The sequence below is a fragment of the Petromyzon marinus genome, chromosome 79, assembly GCF_048934315.1.
Source record: "Petromyzon marinus isolate PM22_M1 ecotype Great Lakes invasive population chromosome 79, UKy_Petmar_22M1.pri1.0, whole genome shotgun sequence".
NCBI classification, from domain to species: Eukaryota; Metazoa; Chordata; class Hyperoartia; order Petromyzontiformes; family Petromyzontidae; genus Petromyzon; species Petromyzon marinus.
The window spans coordinates 3259961-3285500 of record NC_133745.1 but is presented as its reverse complement, the minus strand read 5'-3'; the positions used below and the strand labels follow the sequence as shown (position 1 = coordinate 3285500).

The 25540-nt window shown below is 48.3% G+C and overlaps 3 protein-coding genes across 3 annotated transcripts; 1 reads left to right on the top strand and 2 right to left on the bottom strand.

Annotated features, from left to right (window-relative positions):
* Positions 1-361: 361 nt before the first annotated feature.
* Positions 362-7366, bottom strand: LOC116938038 (zona pellucida sperm-binding protein 3-like). The gene is made up of 7 exons (XM_032945203.2): positions 7235-7366; positions 6387-6564; positions 5881-6016; positions 5688-5782; positions 4876-4970; positions 1465-1587; positions 362-540 (listed from the first exon to the last, which is right to left on the bottom strand). The coding sequence occupies exons 1-7, from the start codon at positions 7272-7274 to the stop codon at positions 410-412; spliced, it is 798 nt and encodes a 265-aa protein (XP_032801094.2). The 5' UTR covers positions 7275-7366; the 3' UTR covers positions 362-409.
* Positions 7367-7756: 390 nt separating this feature from the next.
* LOC142907440 (zona pellucida sperm-binding protein 3-like) lies at positions 7757-9202 on the bottom strand. Its single transcript, XM_076056933.1, has 3 exons — positions 9085-9202; positions 8388-8599; positions 7757-8037 (listed from the first exon to the last, which is right to left on the bottom strand). The coding sequence occupies exons 1-3, from the start codon at positions 9137-9139 to the stop codon at positions 7870-7872; spliced, it is 435 nt and encodes a 144-aa protein (XP_075913048.1). The 5' UTR covers positions 9140-9202; the 3' UTR covers positions 7757-7869.
* A 393-nt stretch (positions 9203-9595) lies between these two features.
* Positions 9596-25088, top strand: LOC116938037 (zona pellucida sperm-binding protein 4-like). Its single transcript, XM_032945202.2, has 13 exons — positions 9596-9661; positions 15390-15463; positions 16320-16409; positions 17240-17361; positions 18774-18888; positions 19484-19618; positions 19928-20106; positions 21516-21613; positions 21985-22112; positions 23111-23300; positions 23805-23940; positions 24370-24463; positions 24751-25088. The coding sequence occupies exons 1-13, from the start codon at positions 9624-9626 to the stop codon at positions 25008-25010; spliced, it is 1659 nt and encodes a 552-aa protein (XP_032801093.2). The 5' UTR covers positions 9596-9623; the 3' UTR covers positions 25011-25088.
* The last annotated feature ends 452 nt before the right edge of the window (positions 25089-25540 follow it).

Here is a 25540-nt window from a genome sequence, read left to right as displayed (position 1 = left end):
ATTATTTTGCACGGTTGTTGTACCTTACACATTGCCCGTCTTTGTAATGTACCAACAATGCCCAATTACTGCAACCGTTGTAAACTTCAGGGGCCATTTTATGGCAAAGTGGCATAAGAATGCATTTCTTACGTGAAATTGGTCAACTGCTCCATTGTACATGGCAAAGAATGACTGCCAGTTAGGACAATTGGGAAGGTTTAAAAAAATTGTGCATATTTAGGTACATCCCACTAGTCCTGGCACGCATGAATTGGTGACCACCTAATCGTTTCCATACTCGCCCTCATGAACTGGGGTATAGCGTAGTTACACGAAGTGCTCGCAACACCAAGCAAAGACCCCACAAGACCAGAAGCAGTAATGCACCAGAGTTTTATTATCATAGGTTAAGCAAAGCAACTGAAGATTAGAAGTTCGTTTCCAATCCCTTTGAAGGAGTCGCGTGACGCCTCTTCGAAGCAAACAAAGCCACCGTGGCGCTTGCCGCGACAGCCATCACCAGCGCAGCCACTCCCAGACCAAGGATTGGAGCAGCACCTGTAAAACACCAATTGAGAGAAAGGGCTGGTGGCCAACTGCGGAGCTGTTAAGCTAGGGTTTCCACATGCCGGAGGTTGTGGGGGCATTTGACCTGTCCAAGTATTTTGGTCAAGGAGTGAAAGGCGTGCCGTTCAAATATGTCACTCACCAAGGGTTTGCCATTTAACACTGGTGGATGGGTTGAGTTCAGCATGGTCATACATCTTATGTTATTAAAAACCAATGACAAATATCATATTAGGTCTGTTAAACGGCTTGCCACCTTAAACATATATTTACATTTGACGACCAAAGGACATGGCAATCTGTTGGGCACTGCTGATATATTCGTGTTTTGTTCTTTTTCAACGAGTTATTGGGGAAGGGGATTGTTGTTGGATTTGGATGTCATAGGCCATTACAAAGGAGGAAGCAAGAAATCGAAAAACAAAAATTGCTTCCTCCCCAAATTGCATAAAGTTCCGTATAGAGATTAAGTATTACAGACTGCTAATCCAAGAGGTCAACCTCAGAGAGTCATTGCCTCATGGACATCCTGGTTTAGCCATAATTGAATCAGCTGGTATGTAAAGGTTTTATCCTTTCTGGCAATAAAACAGGTGTTCATATATTTACACCAAATAGATACCTTTAACAAGGAATTAAGTCTGCATTAACCACACGTACTTTTGGTGAACAGTCTTTTTACATAAAGGTATCATCTTTGAAACGAATTGGTCTACAGAGACAACCTTCATGGCCTAATCCGAGTCAAACCAGAAAACCGCAAAAGGCGAACAGTACAAAGACAATCCATGCATCAGAGCATTTAGATCTCTGGGTGAGCAGATACATCACCTTCATGCCAGCATCAAAGTATGAAAACTAATCGCTTTTACCCTGAGACTGGAAAAGTGCCATGAAAAAATCTGGTAGCTTTACCTTTGGATGCAGAAACCCGTGGCTGCTGCCGTTTTGCAGGGCTGCTTGGCTCAGCATTATCTGAGAAGGGCTTGGCAATCACGATGGGGCCCAGCATCACATCTTCAACCGCATACGACGGTCCTGAGTAAGATAATCATATTGGTCATGTGGCGAATGCCCAGGCTTAAGAGCTTGGTTTTTTGTAGTCCATATTACCAGGTTTCAGTCAATGCATTATTGTATATACAGTGTCCAAAAAAAGTGATTCTGCCTATTTCTTTTTCATCACGATTTAATCGGCTTGTAGCACTGGGGCTCATAAATGGTCAGTCACATTCCCCCCCCCGCCTCCCCCAGACTAATTGCTGCTGAAAGTTGTTAAACTAGAATTACTTTGGGGCAATTTAAAGCATACGTTTCCACAGATGGCTGGAGGAAGGGGGGGAAAGAGGTGCCAGGCCTTGATGCGATTTATGAAATTACTTGAAATATAAATTCGAAGGCACACCGAATAAATGATCACAATGGCTGGCCGAAAATCAAAGGAATTCCAGTCCGTGAGAAGATGAGCCGAGGTGGGAGAAATTCGGATAAAATTAAGAAGCCAAATAAGAAAATCAGTCTTGCTACGGCAAGCTCCCGTGCATGGTCCGCGAAAGCAACCATGGATGTGGAGTCTCGCAGAAGAGGGGCGTCGTGTTGCCAAGTGCGGATCTGACAGTATCGCCGAGTTTTATTTTACATTCATCGTGATGTTTGAGTTGCGGACTGCCAACAGTTGTATTGCACCAAGTTCAAAGAGTTGCGAGAAGCTAAGATGGCGTGCAAATACATGTTTAGAAGTCTGCAAATTCAGCGAGGACCTGTGAATAGCAGCCGACAGCGGCAGGAACCCTCCTGAAGGAAGGGTAGTCACGCTAGCCAGCTGCTACTTCGGAGGACCAGCAACGCAACAGCTAATGATTAACCACGCGCGTGCGGACTTGCAAACCCGAGCAGACTCCAGCAAAGGTCGCGTCTACAAGGATCAACAGGGTGTGGTGCCAAGGAGGGGGGGGGGGGCTTTGCAGCCATTGGACGAGCTGCGAGTGCCGACGTCATCACCCACATTTGACGCAGCCCGAGGCAGACCCCATCATCCCTGCCAGCACGAGCATCGTGGCGCCTCAACCACCCAGCAGTTGAGACTGACAAACAGCAGGCGAGGGCGCCGTGTATGACACGCCGACCAGAGGTATTTTCGGTAAAAGGAACGCCTCACCTCGGAAGCTGCCAACTCAATTGGCAAGACGCGCACACAACGGGACTAAGATTGTTACAAAAAGTTCTGCGTTTCAAAGAGGGTTGCCATGCCAAGGTGGTATGTTAAGGATTATCCAATCATGAAGAACATTGTTCCGTCTCATGCGTTACACAAATACGGGTCGTTTAAAAGCATTTTAGCCATGCGTTTCGTTAATTGCATAAGCTTAGGAATCAATTCATTGCCGACGCTAAAACATGTATAAGCATCTATCTTACGAATCTACCACTCATTTGAATACTATGGCGTTGAGGTTCTTCTTTTGATCAGACTCTTGCCCACGGAATCATTGATGCCCCATTAGCCAATTGATAAGCATCTGTTAGCCAAACAGATACACCCATTAGTGTTTCAGGGTATTTCGTCTAGTGCATAATCTTACCAATGAAATCCTTGACTCTAGATTTGAAGCTTGCATGACTGCAAGGATTCACTTTGGTTTTATGCGGTAAAGTTACGTAGGTAAAATTTTTTAAAATAAAACAATTACAACACGACGTTTGAGGCACAAGCTTCAGCGGTTTTTTGCTGTAAATGTTTCCACCTGAAGACGGAAGGTTGTGTTGCCTCCGAAACGGCGCGTTTTAATTGTTTATTTTACCTACGTGACTTTACCGAATAAAACCAAGAGTATGAATTCATTGAGGTTTACTTTTGCCCTTGGGCACATGTTTTTCAGCACGTTCCGTATGAATGGTCATTGTTACAGACATTTACTATTATCACGCTGCTCCGAGGAGTTGCCCAACTGTTATGTTGCTCAGTATTACAAACGTAACCATGATGGTTAATTGTACGGATGTGTAGGACATCTTCAGGAGTACCGTGTTGACAATTCCGATGAGCGTGTTCGCATATTAAAGTGTTCTTAGATATTACGGTTGCTTAGCACAGAAGAGAGTGGTTCCGAAGTGCATGCATAGTAATCTTAATTATCCTGTGGTGAGATCCGAATTCTGGGACGTCAGAATTACTCAAATATAACCAGTTAAAGCGAGAATCATTGTATCATCAAGATTGGTAATACAGGCAAATGAAGCCAAGCCTAACTTTCATGAATTGGCATAATTCGATTACTTTAGACTTTTTTTCCCTCAAGAATATATAGAGCAGCGTTCATTTGGAGTGTAGGAGGGGGCATTGGCACATCCTAATGCGGCTCCACAGAGGAAGTGTTAAGTACTTGCACAGTTTGCAAAGAATCCTACGCGGCAAAGCTTAAGGTTAAAAGCCTTTGTATGCAAGCTATCAAATTCAGACACAAGAAAAAAGTATTACATTCATATCATTTCATAAAGCACCATCGTTTTGCAAAAAATGTCATCCTACTAGGGAAATCCCCACAAATCATATGCCACGCAATTTGCAGTACAGGCGACCCGTAAATGCCGTAGCTTTATATAGTTTGAGCAATCATGCACAATTGCTTTGTATACCAATTTAGCCATTACCGGGGCTTGCGTCAGCCTTCCATGGGTACATTTTTTCCCACATTTCCTGCATCAGCCAATAGAAATGCAGAGCGGACGACAGATGCGAGGCAGGCAGTGACACTTCAACCTTTGCCGTGCAAGCATCTTGCTAATAAAGACCCTTCCGTGTAGCCTATTACATTGTTGGGGCAAGTGCCGTTAGACAGAATTGGACCTGGCCATGTTGGTTTCACTTGGGGCGACATTTTACACATTGCACCAAGTATTCATTTAACAAGGCTTAAATAGACCTTGGGGAGGCCCAAGACCAGTTCGGAGCAGTATTACCTGGTGTTGGGGCGGGGGGGAGGGAGAAGCAGAAAGTGAATTCTGGTTGGAGAGTTTTAAGCATTGTACTACTTCATCCGCACATATAACTGCTTTAGATTGCAAGGACAGTATTACCTGCCATTTATTGTATGGTAATGTTTTTTACAATGTCTATTTAGTTTACGTGTCACATTATAGTACTTATTTCAATGGTGATGCCTCCATTTTTGATTGCCACATACCTCACACCATTATTTAGGCAAGGCTTACATAGTGAAAGTCAGTTTGGCTTTAAATGTCACTTTCCAAGAACTAAATTCCCTTGATATTCAAGGGTCTCCTGTACAAGACTAAAAAATGGCCGATTACGACGGTTGTACTCACCAGTCACTGCTGCCACATCCCTGCGCCTTCTTCCACTTGGGCATGTGGACTCGCAGCAGCTGCACACCGAGTCCAAGCCATCAGCAGAGACCCACCTGCATTGCACACAAACGGCGTCTGTAGTTGCACAGGCAATGCTCACGCGTATCCGTTCACATTTGAGGAAAGTGCCAATCGAGCACCTGTTTAGGGCAAGCAACGTACAGTGGTGTACCATTTGGCCAGCACCACGCTCGACCAGACTGATGGCGAGAATACCACACTCGAGGGGAGCAGTGGCCAGGAATCCAACTCTGGGCGTAGTTTTGTTACTGTATATACAGCACCCGACCTGTAAAGTCAGAGCCTTCAAGGAAAAGTATTGCAAGTATTTGTAGCATCAAGGGGGAGTCTGTGGCTAGCCCAAGTGATTAGCATGAGAAAAATCTACGAAGGCAGATCTCAGTTGATGCTCCTGACGTTAGCCACGAGTGAGATTTGAACTCTGGCTACCAGGCTCCGAGATTTTTAAAAACGAGCTCAAACGAATTACGGACATCGTATGCAGGCTTCTGCACTTGTTGCTAAACTCAAGACAAGTGCAGGCTATGACCAATAACCACCTGAATACATCTAAACAAGAGCAGACCCGCGGGACTACAGGAATTGTTGTGATACCAGTTGCAGCTAGAAACCCAAGTCAGATCTAGGGGATCCTAGTTAAGCACACATGCATGCAATATGGTAGTCCACATGCAAGGCATAGATTGAACTATTGGACGGGAGACGCTAAAAAAAACAGATTTCTGAGCAATGCAAGGAAGTAGACCAACCTGTATGCAGCCGAGGGGCTGTAGGTGCATGCTTTATTGACAGCCGTTGGAGATGTTGCAACATCTGCAACTTTCAGCTGGCAGAAGACAAAAACCTGGACCGAGAAGAGGAAGAGGATTTCTCACTCAACCACACTGCCTACCACGTGGTTGAAAGGTGGTTTCTGTAGAAGCCTGCATGACGGTGGATCACCTGATCGCCATTGTTGGTCAACGTCGCAAGGAAGCGGAAGGAATCTATGAAGAAGCGAAGGACGTTGTCACTTTGCCGGAGCAGGAAGCCAGAAGTAAGGTGAGCATCATACGAGACTTTGCCATCCACCAGACACCTGCACAGACCCCGTAGACGTATGACACGTGGGGCTTTACATAGGGCAGGCTAGCAGAAAGCCAGCGCTAGGAGATGTCGTACTCCTCCACTGTATAATGCTGCACCGAGCCCCACCTCTTCAGGGGCTCCTACCACCCACAAACCAAAGCAGTCAATGACGCACAATACAACATCTCTGATCAGTAGTGTATTGACCGACACCACATGACAAAAAGCATTCACCATATACCTGGGCAGGCTTAACCATCAGCAAGATTCAGCAACATTCCAAGGTCAGGCTCTGTTATATGCTCAAGCAGTGGAATGCCACCTTTACGACAAGGAGCATAAACATTCAGATAGGATTAGGAGAGAGAGAGAAATCTCACCCAGAGTTAGAAATTATTTGGTAGCCGAGGGGAGAGTGCCTGTCTGGAACCGGGGTTGCAAAGCAGCTGACCACGAAGATCCTGAGTGGAACGTGGTTCACCGTCTGCACGCTCGCCTCGACATTCAGAGTCTGGCCCAGCTGGTATACGGTGGAAGGTCGCGCCACACTCCAGTCGTCTAAATAAAAACAAACAATTAGACAACATCAAAACACAACTACCAAGGCCGAGTGCAGACTCAAAGCGCAGCCAGGAAAGTGCTTGCTCACGCCACTGCTTGTGGAAGAATCCCAGATAAATCATGCGATCTTCTGTCAGTACCAAAATATGAGAATAGGTTTTTACCTTTTTTTGGCAACAGGTGTTAAGATGTTAAAACACCAAACTGAAACCTTTTACGAGGAATGATGTCTGCATTAACCACAAAATGTGGTCATAATGGAAATAGAATACTCTGATAACATACGCATTATCTTATAAACCGATTGCTCGAAAGAAAGCTCTGGTTTGCACCGTAGTCTATAATCTCAAAAGAAAGCCGTCTGGTGTGGACCAGTTTTAAAGGCAATGCATTTATTATTTGAATTCTGACCACAAGCATTGTGTTTAAATGCAAACAAGATTCCTTGCAAAACGTTTCAGTTTGGCGTTTTAACATCTTAACACCTGTTTTGTTGGCAGAAAAGAGAAACCTATTCTTAAACCTCAGATAAAGTTTTCGGGACCTCGGGCATATATCTGGCCTATTCTTCAATACCAAGCAAACATCTTGAAGGGTTTATAATCTAAACTGCCATCCTGGTAGCAGCCATGTGCAGAATAGGCAAAGTCCTAACATCACCACTGACCGGTCATGAGCCTCAGCGTGAAGCTCAGCTGCTGCTGCATAACCTTGGCGCTGCTGAAGGGGATCCATGTGGGTTTGATGGCATTGCTGGACACGTTTCCCTTCCTGCAGCGAGGAGAAGATCAGGCATACATTCTCTACAACGAGCAGAGGTGGGTGATTCTCAATAGCACTAATTGTGACCAGATTATTGTGGCAATGCCGTTAACATCTTGCAAAAAATAGACAAGCGAAGATATACATAACCATATTTTCAGAGTATATTTACCATCGCAAAGTGCAAGAAGTATAACCGACGAGGACCAAATAAGAGTAAGTATGAGACTTGGTGCAATGAATGCTATGCAATGGAGTAGAATTAAGGAGACCGTGGTTCACACAGTATGCAATGCATGCACCACTTCAGTCGTGGATACGTGCAAGGCAGGATGTTTTAGGCAGGGCACGACACAGGCGATTGATGTGAACCCATCAGTAATCTTTTCACCAAAAACCATGACAGACTGCACAGGGAGACTTTCCATGCGTGGATTAAATCGCTGTCATTTTGCCTTTATTGCAATTCAGGCCTTGCAAAGCTAAACAATAAGAAAAGGCACGACGTTTTTTAAAGCCAGTGTTAGAATTGCAAGCAGTTTAGCTGGAGATCAAAATTAAGCAATTTTGAACAAGAGACTGTTGGTCAACTCGCCTGGGATAGCGGCAAACGACCGGCACGGCGACGTAGTTTGTGCGGATAATGCCCGTGTTGGACGTGGGGCGGTAGTAGAGGTAGTTCTCGTAAGACAGCAGCTCTGCACTCATCTAAGAAGAGAGGAAGACGTGGGGTTAGTGGAATAAAAGAAAAGCTCAAACAACTTGGTGAAAGACCCAATGCAGCAGTTCCTTGGTTTAACTAATTTACCTAGCTCATGTCCACCATAAAAACCACATCCACACAAACCATGGCAGATGCAGATTCCTGATGTATTAATAATGCAATGATCGATCTACAAATACCAAGGGGACTTCAAAGCAATACACCCCGCTGTTATTGAAGAAGTCTGGCTCGACTCGAATGCGGAATTGTAGTTCTTATGCATGTACACTCGGCCAAAAAAATAAAGCAGTTGGATTGCGAAGATTATGTTACAGCAGCATTAGCAGCCAGTTACCTGGAGGCTGCTGCCACAGCTTTCCAGTGCGTAGAGGAACGTCACCGTCCCAGCAAGGGCGTCGCTCCCAGTGACGGGGCAGGCTGGCACTCCCAGGGACAGGTCATTCGCCTGGGCCAGGTGACCCGTGCCGAACAGGTCCCTGCTCACGGTCAGCGTGAGCGTCGCCTCGTCACACACCACACTCACCGTGGCGGAGGTGGCCACTGTAGCTGGCGGTGCCACACGGGACGAGGCGCGAGAGTTACCCAAACGGTGACACAGGTGGTCAGTGAAGCCGTAGAAAGTCTCAGAAACTCGCAGTCACAATCATCCACACGGAGCTGCGAATACTTGGGTTCGAATTCCCCAGTAGCACCTCAGTAACTTAATACACGCGTTAAGACAGGTTAAGAATACGTTTTGGCAATCCACTATTGGATCAAGTCTTGCACACTGCTGTCATCAGTTTGACCATACAGATCAGTACGGGCTGAATTAGGGCAAAGCCCAGGTCTAGACACCTGTCACCGATGTTAACATTACCGGGACGCAAATTGGTGTTCAGGTATATAGAACAGTGAATCAACCACCACGCCACATTTGCAAACCCATCGTTAGTACGGGTATATTGTGGTGTTCTCATCAGGCAACACGGTAGTTGCCTAGAACGACAAAAAAAGATTGAAAATGCATCTTTCAACCAAACTCCACTTACCAGAGGCAAGACATAACAACCCCAAGACCGCGAACAAAGCCCTCGTGGTCTCCATCGCAAGGCCAACAAAAACCGAGACTTAGCACGGCACCAGCAGAGTCAACGCAGCCACTGTCCCGACTCGTGGCTTTTATCTGCGCGCGGGCTCATTCGGTTTCAGTAATGAGCCAATTAACGCCTCCTGTGTACGTGCAGCGTGATTGCGGTGCAGCTCCCACCCATGCACTTGTGCCGACATCGAGCAAACCTCTACCGATGAGACAATGAGTGAGTGGATCTGCTCTGATAAAATCTCGCCGATGAGACAATGAGTGAGTGGATCTGCTCTGATAAAATCTCGTTGATGAGACAATGAGTGAGTGGATCTGTACTGATAAAATCTCGCTGATGAGACAATGCGTGGGTGGATATGCTCTGATAAAATCTCGCTGATGAGACAATGCGTGGGTGGATCTGATCTAATCGGGATCGCTGAGGGCTCTCCATATAAAAGGGGGTGCCGTGGGCGAAGGGAGGCGACGCAGCCGATTTGTTTAACGATGGCGAACCTGCGAGTTCTTCTACTGCTCCTGACCAGGTGAGGAGGCCGGAGGAGTGTGGTGGTGGGTTTTAGTTAGTGGTGGTGGGTTTTAGTTAGTGGTGGTGGGTTTTAGTTAGTGGTGGTGGGTTTTAGTTAGTGGTGGTGGGTTTTAGTTAGTGGTGGTGGGTTTTAGTTAGTGGTGGTGGGTTTTAGTTAGTGGTGGTGGGTTTTAGTTAGTGGTGGTGGGTTTTAGTTAGTGGTGGTGGGTTTTAGTTGGTGGTGGTGGGTTTTAGTTGGTGGTGGTGGGTTTTAGTTGGTGGTGGTGGGTTTTAGTTGGTGGTGGTGGGTTTTAGTTGGTGGTGGTGGGTTTTAGTTGGTGGTGGGTTTTAGTTGGTGGTGGTGGGTTTTAGTTGGTGGTGGTGGGTTTTAGTTGGTGGTGGTGGGTTTTAGTTGGTGGTGGTGGGTTTTAGTTGGTGGTGGTGGGTTTTAGTTGGTGGTGGTGGTGGTGGTGGGTTTTAGTTGGTGGTGGTGGTGGTGGTGGGTTTTAGTTGGTGGTGGTGGTGGTGGTGGTGGTGGGTTTTAGTTGGTGGTGGTGGTGGTGGTGGTGGTGGGTTTTAGTTGGTGGTGGTGGTGGTGGGTTTTAGTTGGTGGTGGTGGTGGTGGTGGGTTTTAGTTGGTGGTGGTGGTGGTGGTGGGTTTTAGTTGGTGGTGGTGGTGGTGGTGGGTTTTAGTTGGTGGTGGTGGTGGTGGTGGTGGGTTTTAGTTGGTGGTGGTGGTGGTGGTGGTGGTGAGTTTTAGTTGGTGGTGGTGGTGGTGGTGGTGGGTTTTAGTTGGTGGTGGTGGTGGTGGGTTTTAGTTGGTGGTGGTGGTGGTGGTGGTGGGTTTTAGTTGGTGGTGGTGTGGTGGTGGTGGGTTTTAGTTGGTGGTGGTGGTGGTGGTGGTGGGTTTTAGTTGGTGGTGGTGGTGGTGGTGGTGGTGGGTTTTAGTTGGTGGTGGTGGTGGTGGTGGGTTTTAGTTGGTGGTGGTGGTGGTGGTGGTGGGTTTTAGTTGGTGGTGGTGGTGGTGGTGGTGGGTTTTAGTTGGTGGTGGTGGTGGTGGTGGTGGGTTTTAGTTGGTGGTGGTGGTGGTGGTGGTGGGTTTTAGTTGGTGGTGGTGGTGGTGGTGGTGGGTTTTAGTTGGTGGTGGTGGTGGTGGTGGGTTTTAGTTGGTGGTGGTGGTGGTGGTGGTGGTGGGTTTTAGTTGGTGGTGGTGGTGGTGGTGGTGGTGGGTTTTAGTTGGTGGTGGTGGTGGTGGTGGTGGTGGGTTTTAGGTGGTGGTGGTGGTGGTGGGTTTTAGTTGGTGGTGGTGGTGGTGGGTTTTAGTTGGTGGTGGTGGTGGTGGGTTTTAGTTGGTGGTGGTGGTGGTGGGTTTTAGTTGGTGGTGGTGGTGGTGGGTTTTAGTTGGTGGTGGTGGTGGTGGGTTTTAGTTGGTGGTGGTGGTGGTGGGTTTTAGTTGGTGGTGGTGGGTTTTAGTTGGTGGTGGTGGTGGTGGTGGGTTTTAGTTGGTGGTGGTGGTGGTGGTGGTGGGTTTTAGTTGGTGGTGGTGGTGGTGGTGGTGGGTTTTAGTTGGTGGTGGTGGTGGTGGGTTTTAGTTGGTGGTGGTGGTGGTGGTGGTGGGTTTTAGTTGGTGGTGGTGGTGGTGGTGGTGGTGGGTTTTAGGTGGTGGTGGTGGTGGTGGTGGGTTTTAGTTGGTGGTGGTGGTGGTGGTGGGTTTTAGGTGGTGGTGGTGGTGGTGGTGGGTTTTAGGTGGTGGTGGTGGTGGTGGTGGGTTTTAGTTGGTGGTGGTGGTGGTGGGTTTTAGTTGGTGGTGGTGGTGGTGGGTTTTAGTTGGTGGTGGTGGTGGTGGTGGTGGGTTTTAGTTGGTGGTGGTGGTGGTGGGTTTTAGTTGGTGGTGGTGGTGGTGGTGGTGGGTTTTAGTTGGTGGTGGTGGTGGTGGGTTTTAGTTGGTGGTGGTGGTGGTGGTGGTGGTGGGTTTTAGTTGGTGGTGGTGGTGGTGGTGGGTTTTAGTTGGTGGTGGTGGTGGTGGTGGGTTTTAGTTGGTGGTGGTGGTGGTGGTGGTGGTGGTGGGTTTTAGTTGGTGGTGGTGGTGGTGGTGGTGGTGGGTTTTAGTTGGTGGTGGTGGTGGTGGTGGTGGTGGTGGGTTTTAGTTGGTGGTGGTGGTGGTGGTGGGTTTTAGTTGGTGGTGGTGGTGGTGGTGGTGGGTTTTAGTTGGTGGTGGTGGTGGTGGTGGTGGGTTTTAGTTGGTGGTGGTGGTGGTGGTGGGTTTTAGTTGGTGGTGGTGGTGGTGGTGGTGGGTTTTAGTTGGTGGTGGTGGTGGTGGTGGTGGGTTTTAGTTGGTGGTGGTGGTGGTGGTGGTGGTGGGTTTTAGTTGGTGGTGGTGGTGGTGGTGGTGGTGGGTTAAGTTGGTGGTGGTGGTGGTGGTGGTGGTGGGTTTTAGTTGGTGGTGGTGGTGGTGGTGGTGGGTTTTAGTTGGTGGTGGTGGTGGTGGTGGTGGTGGGTTTTAGTTGGTGGTGGTGGTGGTGGTGGTGGTGGTTTTAGTTGGTGGTGGTGGTGGTGGTGGTGGTGGGTTTTAGTTGGTGGTGGTGGTGGTGGGTTTTAGTTGGTGGTGGTGGTGGTGGTGGTGGTGGGTTTTAGTTGGTGGTGGTGGTGGTGGTGGTGGTGGGTTTTAGGTGGTGGTGGTGGTGGTGGTGGTGGGTTTTAGTTGGTGGTGGTGGTGGTGGGTTTTAGTTGGTGGTGGGTTTTAGTTGGTGGTGGTGGTGGTGGGTTTTAGTTGGTGGTGGTGGTGGTGGTGGTGGTGGGTTTTAGTTGGTGGTGGTGGTGGTGGTGGGTTTTAGTTGGTGGTGGTGGTGGTGGTGGTTTTAGTAGGTGGTGGTGGTGGTGGTGGTGGTGGGTTTTAGTTGGTGGTGGTGGTGGTGGGTTTTAGTTGGTGGTGGTGGTGGTGGTTTAGGGTGGTGGTGGTGGTGGGTTTTAGTGGTGGTGGTGTGTGGTGGTGGGTTTTAGTTGGTGGTGGTGGTGGTGGTGGGTTTTAGGTGGTGGTGGTGGTGGTGGTGGGTTTTAGGTGGTGGTGGGTTTTAGTTGGTGGTGGTGGTGGGTTTAGGTGGTGGTGGTGGTGGTGGGTTTTAGTTGGTGGTGGTGGGTTTTAGTTGGTGGTGGTGGGTTTAGTTGGTGGTGGTGGGTTTTAGTTGGTGGTGGTGGTGGTGGGTTTTAGTTGGTGGTGGTGGTTGGTTTTAGTTGGTGGTGGTGGTGGTGGGTTTTAGTTGGTGGTGGTGGGTTTTAGTTGGTGGTGGTGGGTTTTAGTTGGTGGTGGTGGTGGTGGTGGTGGGTTTTAGTTGGTGGTGGTGGTGGTGGTGGTGGTGGGGTTTTAGTTGGTGGTGGTGGTGGGTTTTAGTTGGTGGTGGTGGTGGGTTTTAGTTGGTGGTGGTGGTGGTGGGGGTTTTAGTTGGTGGTGGTGGTGGTGGTGGGTTTTAGTTGGTGGTGGTGTGGTGGTGGTGGTGGGTTTTAGTTGGTGGTGGTGGTGGTGGGTTTTAGTTGGTGGTGGTGGTGGTGGGTTTTAATTGGTGGTGTTGGTGGTGGTGGGTTTTAGGTGGTGGTGGTGGTGGTGTTGGTGGTGGTGGGTTTTAGTTGGTGGTGGTGGTGGTGGTGGGTTTAAGTTGGTGGTGGTGGTGGTGGGTTTTAGTTGGTGGTGGGTTTTAGTTGGTGGTGGTGGTGGTGGGTTTTAGTTGGTGGTGGTGGTGGTGGTGGGTTTTAGTTGGTGGTGGTGGTGGTGGTGGGTTTTAGTTGGTGTTGGTGGTGGTGGTGGGTTTTAGTTGGTGGTGGTGGTGGTGGTGCTGGTGGGTTTTAGTTGGTGGTGGTGGTGCTGGTGGGTTTTAGTTGGTGGTGGTGGTGCTGGTGGGTTTTAGTTGGTGGTGGTGGTGGTGGTGGGTTTTAGTTGGTGGTGGTGGTGGTGGTGGTGGGTTTTAGTTGGTGGTGGTGGTGGTGGTGGTGGGTTTTAGTTGGTGGTGGTGGTGGTGGGTTTTAGTTGGTGGTGGTGGTGGTGGGTTTTAGTTGGTGGTGGTGGTGGGTTTTAGTTGGTGGTGGTGGTGGTGGGTTTTAGTGGTGGTGGTGGTGGTGGGTTTTAGTTGGTGGTGGTGGTGGTGGTGGGTTTTAGTTGGTGGTGGTGGTGGTGGTGGGTTTTAGTTGGTGGTGGTGGTGGGTTTTAGTTGGTGGTGGTGGTGGTGGTGGGTTTTAGTTGCTGGTGGTGGTGGTGGTGGTGGGTTTTAGTTGGTGGTGGTGGTGGTGGTGGGTTTTAGTTGGTGGTGGTGGTGGTGGGTTTTAGTTGGTGGTGGTGGTGGTGGTGGTGGGTTTTAGTTGGTGGTGGTGGTGGTGGTGGTGGGTTTTAGTTGGTGGTGGTGGTGGTGGGTTTTAGTGGTGGTGGTGGTGGTGGGTTTTAGTGGTGGTGGTGGTGGTGGGTTTTAGTTGGTGGTGGTGGTGGTGGTGGTGGGTTTTAGTTGGTGGTGGTGGTGGTGGTGGTGGGTTTTAGTTGGTGGTGGTGGTGGTGGTGGTGGGGGGTTTTTGGTGGTGGTGGTGGTGGGGGTTTTAGGTGGTGGTGGTGGTGGTGGGTTTTAGGTGGTGGTGGTGGTGGTGGGTTTTAGGTGGTGGTGGTGGTGGGTTTTAGTTGGTGGTGGTGGTGGTGGTGGGTTTTAGTTGGTGGTGGTGGTGGTGGTGGTGGGTTTTAGTTGGTGGTGGTGGGTTTTAGTTGGTGGTGGTGGTGGTGGTGGGTTTTAGTTGGTGGTGGTGGTGGTGGTGGTGGTGGTGGGTTTTAGTTGGTGGTGGTGGTGGTGGTGGGTTTTAGTTGGTGGTGGTGGTGGTGGTGGTGGGTTTTAGTTGGTGGTGGTGGTGGTGGTGGTGGGTTTTAGTTGGTGGTGGTGGGGGTGGTGGTGGTTGTGGGTTTTAGTTGGTGGTGGTGGGTTTCTCAATAGCTCTGGTTAATGAAGTCTTGTGTAGGTTTGTAAGAGAGGGCCAAGAGCGTAATTGTAATATATATTGGGGGGGGGGAACACATCTCCCCCCAATATTCAAATATGCTGAAAGTGTCCCCAATATATTGCTGTAGAATAGATTTGTTTATGATTGTGGTTATGGTTGTACTTTATTAATCCCTAATCTCTTCTATTACATACACTGAAACAAGAAATAGTAAAACAAAGCAAAGAGCAATACACTATTAGACAGTATTGTAAATAAATATAAAGTCCATCCAATGTGTTAGTGAATTTTTATATTTTAGGCAGGAAATTCAATTTCAAGTTTAGAGGGGCGATCCCCCCCCCCCCCCGACCTCCTTGAAGATTTGGTCCATCCCCCACCCCCCCCCCCCCCCGACAGCTTCCTCTGCCTGGGCTCCGTCCTCGCTATTATATTATTACATACACTGAAACAACAAATGGTAAAACAAAGCAAAGAAGAGCAATACACTATTATACATTATTGTAAATAAATACAAAGTCCATTCAATGCATTGAGATAAAAATGCGGTCCTGAAATGTCTCGCGTGCACCATTTGTGGGTGGCAGGGGTTCCAAAGGTGGCTTTGCGTGGCGCTGTTCACGCCAACTCCATCGTGCACCGTGCTGGCCTTGAATAATAGGTGCTCCCTAAAATCGCCACTGGCCACTTCATTTTTGGGGAGGCGGGCGGTGTTTGCCTCCCTCCTTCCCATGCGTTCTCTCGTCTTGGCGGTCACGTTTCTCGTGCCCCCCCCACCGCAGCTTCCTCTGCCTGGGCTCCGTCCTCGCGAGGCTTCGCCAGTCGCTGGGACCGCGGACGCTGGGGGAGCCGAGTGGTAAGGGGGCGCTGCTGCTGCTGCCGTAGCCAAGTGACAACCACATCGCCCATTCTCTCAATACCACCTCGTGTGCACAGACACCGCCGTGTGCAAGACTAGAATGGCGGCGTCTCTCGGTGAACTGGAAGGTGCTACCGGCGACATGAGTTGCCCACGAGAGCGCTGCCTGGACGTGGTGGGGGGGGGGGGTTACTTTGTTGTGCGCTGCAGCAGTCACGTGACCCGACGTCACTGCTGCTGGGCACGAGACCGGCACGTGGATGGTTAATAGTCCCCCAGCGCATGGCAAAGGGGTTGTTCGGGGACATTAACGCTCCCGTTGCCCGTTCCTTTTAACGATAATAACGTTTTCGAAAAATGTGGCTTGTGACTGATTGGCACGGCTCTTGCAACTTTACTTAAAATAGTGAATTGTACGACATTTGACTGCACACGACCTATACGTAACACTCTCGTGGCAAAATCATCATGGCCTAGTTCCTTTCCATTGTAGTAACGGTGAACTGTGCACTCGCGTTAATAATTTGCATATATCAGGATTTACCGTGGAAACTTTCCACTACAATTTCAAGAGTCTAATGCGGGGGTCTACGAACAAAACATAAAGAGCCATGTTTTAACCTTCGGCTTAGAAGAAGCAGGTTGACGATCTCTGGTGTGAGGTTCATACTGTCGAATCGTGCACGTGACCTTTTGGAATTTGTGCCAAATTACAACGCAACACCTTATAGGCTTGTGCGCACAGAACAATGAATGCACTGTGCCCAGCCAGCAACCGGCACGGGCTGTTTTTATTTTTTATTTTTCCATAAGGTGTAGTTGACCTGTCCAACTTCTGAACTGCCTCCCCCAGGTCTGCTGAAGCAATGCCTCTCCTCCACTCTGGGTTTCTCTGTGGGATGGAGCAGCTCCTCTGACAGTGATTACCGTGTCTTTGTACGGAGTGAGTCCATGAGCTTTCACTTCAAGCGTGATGACATAATTAACCATTGATCCATTGTATGATGACTCCATATATATCAAGTTTCTCAAGGATACGATAAAATTGATTCGGGGCTGAGATTCTCTGGCCACTTGTTTGGTCCCAACTCCTTTTTCGATGCCTTCTGATCTGCAGTTTTTTTTCTTATACAGTGTCGCTTTTTAGCTTTCTTAGTTCGCTCTGCATTGTGAAATGTAATTCACATGAACAATGGAACATTTAAGAATCTGGGATTCGAAGCATGGTAATGATTTGGCTTCGGGGTTCATTTCAACTAGTCTAATGCAACACGACGATAATTAAAATCTTATTCTTGCATTGGATAACTGCATGTGTTTACAAGATGGGTGAATCCCTTATTAATCAATGCCCCATTGTGCGTGTCTGTCCAATGGGCTCTCCCTTTCATTGGAACATTTCATGCAAGGTGGTGCCTTCCATTGTAAACTGAACCTGACTCCTGTCAGACTCTGGTTCTCTACTCGCATCGTCTGCATTTCCCACCTGTGTCCTCCGTTGACTACTTGGGAGATCTTGTCGCCAAATCTGACACGCAGCCTTATTTACTAGCAACTATTATACGAGTTCGTTGTGCTGATTTTGTGAGTACCGTAATTCCAGCAGCGTATTGAGGATCCTGTTTCCTAGAGACGTTCCTGGGACTGGACACTTCCTATTCGAGCTGACACTGACACCATCCATTGTTTTCCTTGCAGTCACGCTGCCTACATTAACTTGTGGTGTACAAGCCATCCAAACGAAGGTTTTTCTAACTTTGTTCTTGTGTCCAGCGGTGCGGAATGAGGCCGTGGATGTGGAGTCTTTGCAGGGGGCGTGCGGCTTCTCCATCGCGAGGGACGGTGCTGGGCTCCACTTCACCGCTGCTGGTGATGCCTGCCACGTGCGCGTGGAGGTGAACACGAGGAGACCATTGTGACTTGCGTCGATACTAGTACCCGCTGGGGCTGCTATGGTAGTAGCGAAGTTGATGTTTTGCAATCCATAACCGTTCAGCTATCGAATGCCAACGATGTCATCTGGCCTTAATCAAATTGGATTTTGCCTACCGTGGTATTTTCCATTTGCTTGGCTCGTGCATTTTTAAAGTTTGTTTCCAAGATTTAATCTTTTTTTAGCTCTTACCGTCCACTCTGGAATTTGTTTTCAGGTGTGTTTTATTGCCTTTTCTATTTATTCCTACAAGATGTTATTATTTCGATCATCCCTCGGTGGTAGCTACTTTGTTTCTGGTTTATACAGCAGCTCTTTCTCTTGACTGGTATTCCCGTACAATCGATGCCATGCTAATTCCATCTGTCTTGCTATCAAGATCTTTCCATCCTTGTCTTACCAGTTTACCTTTTGGTTTGTCGTCTTGCTCATTGTATTATGCCATGCCGCTACACTCTCTCAACCATTCCTAAGTCTCTTGCTCATGTCCTTGCCTCATTGCATTTCTTTTTTGTCTTTAGTCTCTGTCTCATCAGTCATTTATAGCTTAATTGTTCTCCTCCTGTGCATAACAGTAAAATATTTGCCATCTCGACATCCATGTCACCAAGTGGCCGCCTTGATAGAGGGAATATGTGAAAGGTTAACTGTTTACGTCACAAAGCACGGCAAAACAGGCTTTCAGTTTATGTAATTCACGCCTGCCAATGGATGCAGCTTTCGCAATACTACTCGATGCAAAGATTAGCATCAAACTGCTTTGATTCCAGGTATAGAATAAACGGCACTGTGTTACTACAGAAGGTCACTATCCAAGCTGGCCTCTAAGAGACCAACGTAGATGTAAGAAAAGTATTGCATTCAGGGCGAATTAGGACATGGATGGTGTATACCAGCAAAATGTAAGTGGAAGACCTAACCAACATACGAGCTTTGTGCCAGAAAGATGTACAAGTAACCTCAAGTAGTGTACAAGACATGAAAGTGAAACCAAATAACAAATGTGTAGTTGACACGTAAAGGGCTGTCTGCCCAGGGATCGTGATGCCCGTGTGAAGGGGTGTTTGTGGCAAGAATAATGGAGGTTTTGTGGTATGGTGAATATGGAAAATGTATTACACGTAGAGAGCAGGACGGCGTCCGTTTGTACAATAACAACGGTTAACCTGGGAAAGTGATTTCGGTCCCAGGAATGCAACCCCCGTGTGGTCTGCCTATCTTAGTTTGGCTGGCAGGTGGTGATGGGTTTCCTATTGAGTCTTACTTGTCGTTGGCCTGGCCCAAACATTTAGAATGCACTAAATCTACTGATTTGTTTGAGCCTTCCTGGAGTACTGGTCCTGAATCCGATTTGAGGACTGCTGATTTCACCAGGACGGCAGGAGGAAGGTCCAGGTGGAGCTGCAGGAGATGCGGCAGGGGCTAAATGGACTCGTCTTGGCTTTCACCATCGACTGCCCTGAGAACCTAAGATCGGCGAGGGCCGGAGGTGAGTATCATTGACTCTGCTAATCGGACGTACAGACTGCACTACCTATGACTTGGTGCTATAGAATGGGTCTGCTGGGTCAACGGCTGCCTTTTTGTATCGACCTATATCGTCTCTCCTGGTGCTTTTGCATTTCCTGCAAGTGCGTTTCATGTCCTTGGATTTCACTGTACCAACTTGCTGTTTGAATCCTTTTCCGATGCAGTTTCCCCCAATGGCTGATTGCAATAGTTGCACCATATAAACGCGTATTCCTAATGCACTGCTGATTGGTGCTGCCCCTGGTTCTTGAGGGTTAATTTGACCATGCTTCACCACGCTGCTCCTCGTTGGCAAAGGTTGAGTGGCACTGACCTGCAATGCAAAAAACTGTGCTGCACTGCTATAGCCTTTTACAGCCAGTGAGCACCGTCTTTGCCTATCTTTGCTGTACACTCAACCCTGTTCCGCTTCTGAGATTGCGTGCATTGCCTGGGTAATTTGGTCATGTACCAAGTAACACTCATTCACATACTTGACACGTGGCTCAAACGATGACTTATTTAAGTACGTGGGGTTTTTGTACGATCACCTGTTGTGCTCCTGCTGTTGTTAGAGATCGCCACGTGCTCTGGTCAAAGCAGGAACTTCCCATGCAATGCTGTGCAGAGTGTCCCGAGCGCGGACGTCTGTGCACAGAGTGGCTGCTGCTACGACACCACTCTACGCCGCTGCTTCTACAGTGAAGCTGGTACGTAGCTGACTCAAAACGGAGGTTAAATAATTCGCTACCTGAACTAGGCTCTATTTATTCTTCTGTCTTTTATGTATTTTTTAATTGTTTCCCTTCTACCTGACTTAACCGAAAGAACCAAGAATATGAATCCCTGCAGTTACGAAAGCTTCAGATCAAAATTTAGGCACTTGCTGTGAGTCTGTTGGTGCACAGTAGCATCCTGCTATGCTGGTTTCTTGAACTTGTTGCATCACCACGGGCTACATGGGGCATCTTTCGTGATTCATCGAACTCTCACATACCCTCCCACTATGCACCACCCAGTGTGCACCACAGATGGGCGTTTTGTGGTGCCTGTGTCTCGGAACCTAACGTCTCCACCGCTGGACATGAGCACCGTGCACCTGACTGGCGGTAGCGGTGCGCAGTGCAGCCCCGTGCTGGTGTCTGCAGACCTTGCAGTCTTTGACGTGCCCATGGCAGCGTGTGGTGCCACTGTGCAGGTACTGGGCTCCTGGACTCTGCTTTGCCCTGCCCCCATCCTGATGTAGTTAAATGGGTAAATTGTGGTGCGGTGACCATGATGAAACCCAGCGACCAGTTCACCGCACTCCTAAAACTCTATAGCAATTGACGTACCTTTACGTCAACTGGAGTGGGATTAAATGCATCACATGGGAGTGCTGATGTGCAGTATCACTGGCATGTGCCAAATTGTGCAGTCATTGAGGTTGCTCTTTGAAGCAATGTGCTTTAACTCCGGGATACGGGAGTCGATTCTGACACTTTCGTTAAACAATCCCAACGCGTTCACTCGTGGGCGAGTGGACTTGTGCCTGGTGCAGTTGTATATCTGCTGCCATATTTGCCTTCGTGGCTTGCACAGTTTGCTTATTGCATAGGATTTGACTTGAGCAAATGAGGTAACGATCAATTCTTGCAGGAACATTTTAATTTGTTCTGGTTGATGGTCATGCTTCTGGTAGACACAGGTGAACATCGCAATGGAGCATAAATTAATCGAATGACTTCACCTATTAGCCAAAAGGCAATGCACCTCGGCAAGCACTGGACGGACTTGGTTGGATTTTGCAGTACCCATGACGACACGTGCCAAAGCGCTTCGTACACTTTGCAGCTTGTTAATGTTTCTACCGGATGACCTGTAGGATGGAGAATTGCAATAGTCACGCTTTGTCGATACGATGCTGTATGCCACTTGGCTGTGACGACTCAATGATGGTCTAGTATGGTGTAGAGCCCTGATATGCAAATGTTTTTAAGCCCTGACTATATTTTGCGTAAGGTGGTCGATTGAACTATTCGAGTTGTATGGTGCCCAAGGCTCTAAAAGAGTAGGCAACAATCTTGGAATCGGCGACTGCCATGCCTGATCATCCCACAAATGTGCTTTCCTATGCCAACCAGCAGAACCTCCGATAGTTTTCTCGATTCATCTGTTTCGTGTACTGCTTGTGTATCTACGATATTCCTGAGGCTCCATGTCAACAATATTGACCTCACTGCAGTGTATCGTCGGCATATTGATGGCCCTGTCATGCGATAATATAATATTGGCAAACAAAGACTTACGATTATAAATAGGAGGGGCCCGAGGATGGATCCTTGATGTACACCAACTAGGTGTGGCAAAGGTGATAGCCATCCAGCTTGATGAATTGATCGACCCATATAGGTATGAGACGATCCACCCCAGTGCCTTACTGGATGAACCTAACCTTGGGCTGCCCAATTTTAGTAGCGCTCGATCAATGGTGTCAAAATATCGCATGTGATTCGGTCATTGTAGATATAACTGGGGGATCTTTACATTTTGATTTAAAGCTTTTGTAGCTGCAGGGATTCATACTTGGTTCTTTCGGTAAAGTAATTATCGTTTTGGTGTGTCCAGTGGATTGGGCAGGAGCTCGTGTACGAGTTACTGTTGGCCTCCGATCGGGAGCTCTGCGTCGATGGAAACGTCGCAATCACCAAGTCGTCCACGTACAAGTAAGTACTGCCACCACCCCTCAGCAAGTGCTCTGCTCATGAAGGTCAAGCATGAGTCTTGCAGAGGAGACCCACCCCCGTCACTGGCCACTGTCCCTGCGACATTAAATATTTGCAGAACCATGACCAATCTGAGCTTCCATATTGAACGATTTAATTTTCAAATTGGGACATTCAACGCACAAGGGCATCTTGTCTTTGTCACAGGATCTTTAACGTCTCCCGAAGAAGTAGAAATGTGGTTTATGGCTAATGTAAACACGGTGTTAACCAAGGTGGGTCCCTTCACTGGTACGTCTGCAAAACGCCCTGCAATCTTTCTGCCGTGAGGGCGTGGTGCATGCCTTTGGCGGGTGGTGTCTGTTTACCAGGATGGTTCTTCAATGCCGCTTCCTTGGAAGTGGCGACCTGCAGCTTGGAGTGCAGGTGAGCACTCTCCCACCACCACCTCCAGCCACTGCCACTGGACCCCTCTCCCTGCTGCTCCAGGTCTTCACTGGTGAGTGCTACCCTCTCCCACACCATGCACCTCGGAGCAAACAAATGCCACGTTAGGGAACACAGGTTGTGATGTCGCTCTACCCAGGAAAGACTTGGGTCCGTTTTCTCCGTATTAGCTCTGGCTCGAGCTTATTTTATCCAATGCTGAGATGGAGCTCGACCCTGGTTTAATGTCCACCGATTGCAGGCTGCATGAGATTTTTGGATGCATCTGCAGCATTAATCGGCAGGGCTGCTCGACTTGAATTGCAAACCACTGCAACAAACGGATGACATGCTAGGCTGCGCGGCCAGAGTATTGTGAACCTGCTAACAGAGTTCATAGCCACAAGTGAACTAGAACGCCTTGCACATTCTCCATGGTACGACGTGCAACTTTAAATGCTAATTTCTGCTGAGGGTTTGAATCTAGCAGCTACCAGCCGAAACCATTTTGTTAGTGTGGAGCCGACATTGAAAGGGATGACGATTCCCTTAATTGCCATGGCACTACCAAATGCGTCTTTTCCACAACCCATCAACCAAAACGGTCTCCTTGAGGGAACTTTGAAGGAAAATTGGACTGCTTTCTTGGGCTCATTTGTCCAGGTCACCTTTGCTTGAACGAATGCTTTTCATTAGCTTAATTAGTCACCAATTGGCTAAAAATGGGACTTGGCGCTTGGCCAACTGTTGCCACCCGATTCCCACCACCTCCGTATGAAACCACATGCCCCTTTAAAACATCTACAGACATTGAGAGATGCTGTTGTATACACCATGTAGCCAACCATGCTAATCGGAGGTGAGGATGACAATTTATTCTGAAAATACAAATGAAATGTTAACTCCTTTCTATGCCAGGAAAATGTTGCGATAATGTGTGCCCAAATTACAATTCAAAGTAATGCGCCCGTTTTAGAGCGCTTTGTGCTTTTGCCTTGTCCATGTGCTGTAAACAGGACCTTTTACACCACTAATCCACATGCATTGTGAACCATCTCCGCACGCTGCCAGACAACTCCTACACCACGCCGTACCAGCCCTGGCAGTACCCGCTGGTGACGCTTCTGGGCACGCCGCTCTACGTGCAGGCGTCACTGCTGCACCGCTCTGACCCCACGCTGGCGCTCTTCCTGAAGGACTGCTGGGCCACGCCCACGGCAGTTGACACCGACCCCACGCAGTGGAAGCTTGTGGCGGATGGGTGAGGCTGGGGGAGGGGTAGTGCTCTCTAAACCCTCGCTGCCACAGCAGGGCCTGCAGAGGCAACCTCGTTCGAGGCATTGGTTAGCTGTTTTTATTTCTTCCCCCACGTAAGCAGAGTTGTGCTAATTACGTCCCTTTTTCAATGACAACGATTCGTGTAATGGTGACCAAGTACTGGCATCGTTTTAAACAAGATTACAGTGCCATCCCCAAATGTCGATGACCACAATGCTCCTTGGGTTTATGTTCTGGATGTTAACACAGCCACCATCTGCCTCCCAAAGATGGTGGTTTGTACAAGGCCGACAACATGCAGTGATGGTTGCATCGGACATTGTGCACTGCATATTGACATTTGGGCTACCTTGCTGGTCGTGAGCACGTCCTGACTTTAAAGCTGGCCTTCATCCTCGCGTGTAGATTTTAAATAAAGATGCGTGCATTCAATCCGATGCATGACACTTGCTTAGAATTGAGGGTTTAACGGCACTTTCCTGTGCAGCTGCCCCGTGCAGTCTCCTTGTTGCAGTGTGTTCTTCCCTGGTGTCGCTGACCTGCCACTGCCTTCTCACTACAAGCGCCTGGCGCTCCAGGCCTTCGCCTTCATGAACTCTGACCGCAGCACCACCCGTGACCTCGTGAGTGCCCGATTCTTTCCATCCATTAGAAACCAGGTCCCCATGGAGGGATGAAGACGTGAACTGTACTTTTAATTTCATTTTTTAAAGCTTTTCATAACTGCAGGCATTCATATTCTTGGTTCTTTTGGTGAAGTCGCATAGAAGGGAAACAATAAAGCAAAAAAATCTCACAATGTTTCGATTGAAACAAGCAATCATCAGGTGTGAAGACCACAGCAAGAAAATTTGGCTAAAACCGACACTTTTTTAAAATTATTTCTGTGGTTTTCAGACCTGATCGCTTGTTTTATTTGTATTTCCCTTCTACGTGACTTTACCGAAAGAACTCGGACTATGACGTGTACTTTGTACAATTGGACAGCCAGAAGGACTACCTAAAACATGGAAACCTTTAGTTACTGCAGCGATGCATTCTGTCTGCCGCAGGTGTACCTACACTGCTCTATCGTGGTGTGCGACAGCTCCAGCCCCAACTTTGTCACCGAGTGCAATCGTCAGTGTGGGCAGACCAGGCGCTACAGTGAGTACCACCGCGACCTCTATTGAATATCTTGCGCTTGTTTTACCTAGAAAATACTCACAGTAACTCTTTGTCAAGATGACAACGGGGTTTTCATTGTTGGTGGTAATGTTGCTATGTTATTGTTCTTATTTAGATCACATTAGCTGTGACTGCAGACTGGTCTTTGACAAGCCGTGGCATGCCATTAATGACCTACTCTTTTTTTCTAAGGAACTTTACCTGAAGCATATGGCGTCCTTTTGAATGGGCCAGTGGTCATCAACCAATTTTTGTTATTGTTCCAGAGCGCAACACCGTCTCTGACGCTTCCAGCGTGGTAGGAAAGCACGTGGTGTCGCTGCAGGGCCCCGTGCTCTTTGAAGAAGCTCCTGTTAACGACGCTGCTCTGCTTTTGCTGGAGACTCCCTCCTCATCGTGGGCCAAGGCTGGGACTCTGTCCTTTCTCCTCGTCATTGCCACAGCTGTCGTTGCGCTCCTGTCTGCTGCCATTGCCGTCAGGAGGCGCAGGAGCCGGGCTGTGGCGCTTGACGGGAGTGGCTATTGATCACGACTATTTGTGATTTGCTGGAACTTGCATGTCTTGCTGACCATTGTGGTCTAATAAAATAAAATGCTGAAATTCGCTACTGCTGTTCTGACCTTTCACAAGGATTGTCTGTGCAGAATTAGTGCAGCATTTGGCCAAGTCCCTCAATAGCGGCAACTTGTACCAAGGTTTAGGCAATTGCCTTCTTCAAACATAAGCACCTTGCCATGCTTAATGAATCTGAATCCAGATGTATTTTATTACTTGATGAACCTTTCTCCCCTAAAACATGCAAATGTGGACATTATGTTCCAGGGATATTTCCATCTCGCACCTAACGAACTATATCAAAGGTACATGAAGAATGTGGGGCAAGGGGTAAAGGTATACTGTTAGCTTTAACTAGCTTTAAGTAAAGGTTAGGTTGTGGCATTACAGAGCATCTGCCCACATTGTCAAAAGTGCTCTTCCCCTGGAAAAGACAACCACCCCACCATGCTATGGAGGCTTGACTAGACATTCTTTGTGGCCTTGTGCAAGAGCGGCTT

What these genes read in the sequence shown, in the direction of transcription:
- LOC116938038 (XM_032945203.2), bottom strand. Translation starts at nt 7,274, where the DNA reads ATGCAGCAGCAGCTGAGCTTCACGCTGAGGCTCATGACCG. An exon ending in CACGCTGAGGCTCATGACCG is followed by an intron (nt 6,565 to 7,234) that starts GTCAGTGGTGAT and finishes GTTTTTATTTAG; the next exon opens with ACGACTGGAGTGTGGCGCGA. An exon ending in CAAATAATTTCTAACTCTGG is followed by an intron (nt 6,017 to 6,386) that starts GTGAGATTTCTC and finishes GGGTCTGTGCAG; the next exon opens with GTGTCTGGTGGATGGCAAAG.
- LOC142907440 (XM_076056933.1), bottom strand. Translation starts at nt 9,139, where the DNA reads ATGGAGACCACGAGGGCTTTGTTCGCGGTCTTGGGGTTGTTATGTCTT. An exon ending in GTTGTTATGTCTTGCCTCTG is followed by an intron (nt 8,600 to 9,084) that starts GTAAGTGGAGTT and finishes TGGCACCGCCAG; the next exon opens with CTACAGTGGCCACCTCCGCC. An exon ending in GCTGTGGCAGCAGCCTCCAG is followed by an intron (nt 8,038 to 8,387) that starts GTAACTGGCTGC and finishes CTCTCTTCTTAG; the next exon opens with ATGAGTGCAGAGCTGCTGTC.
- LOC116938037 (XM_032945202.2), top strand. Translation starts at nt 9,624, where the DNA reads ATGGCGAACCTGCGAGTTCTTCTACTGCTCCTGACCAG. An exon ending in CCTGCCACGTGCGCGTGGAG is followed by an intron (nt 17,362 to 18,773) that starts GTGAACACGAGG and finishes TGATTTCACCAG; the next exon opens with GACGGCAGGAGGAAGGTCCA. An exon ending in GCAGCACCACCCGTGACCTC is followed by an intron (nt 23,941 to 24,369) that starts GTGAGTGCCCGA and finishes TGTCTGCCGCAG; the next exon opens with GTGTACCTACACTGCTCTAT.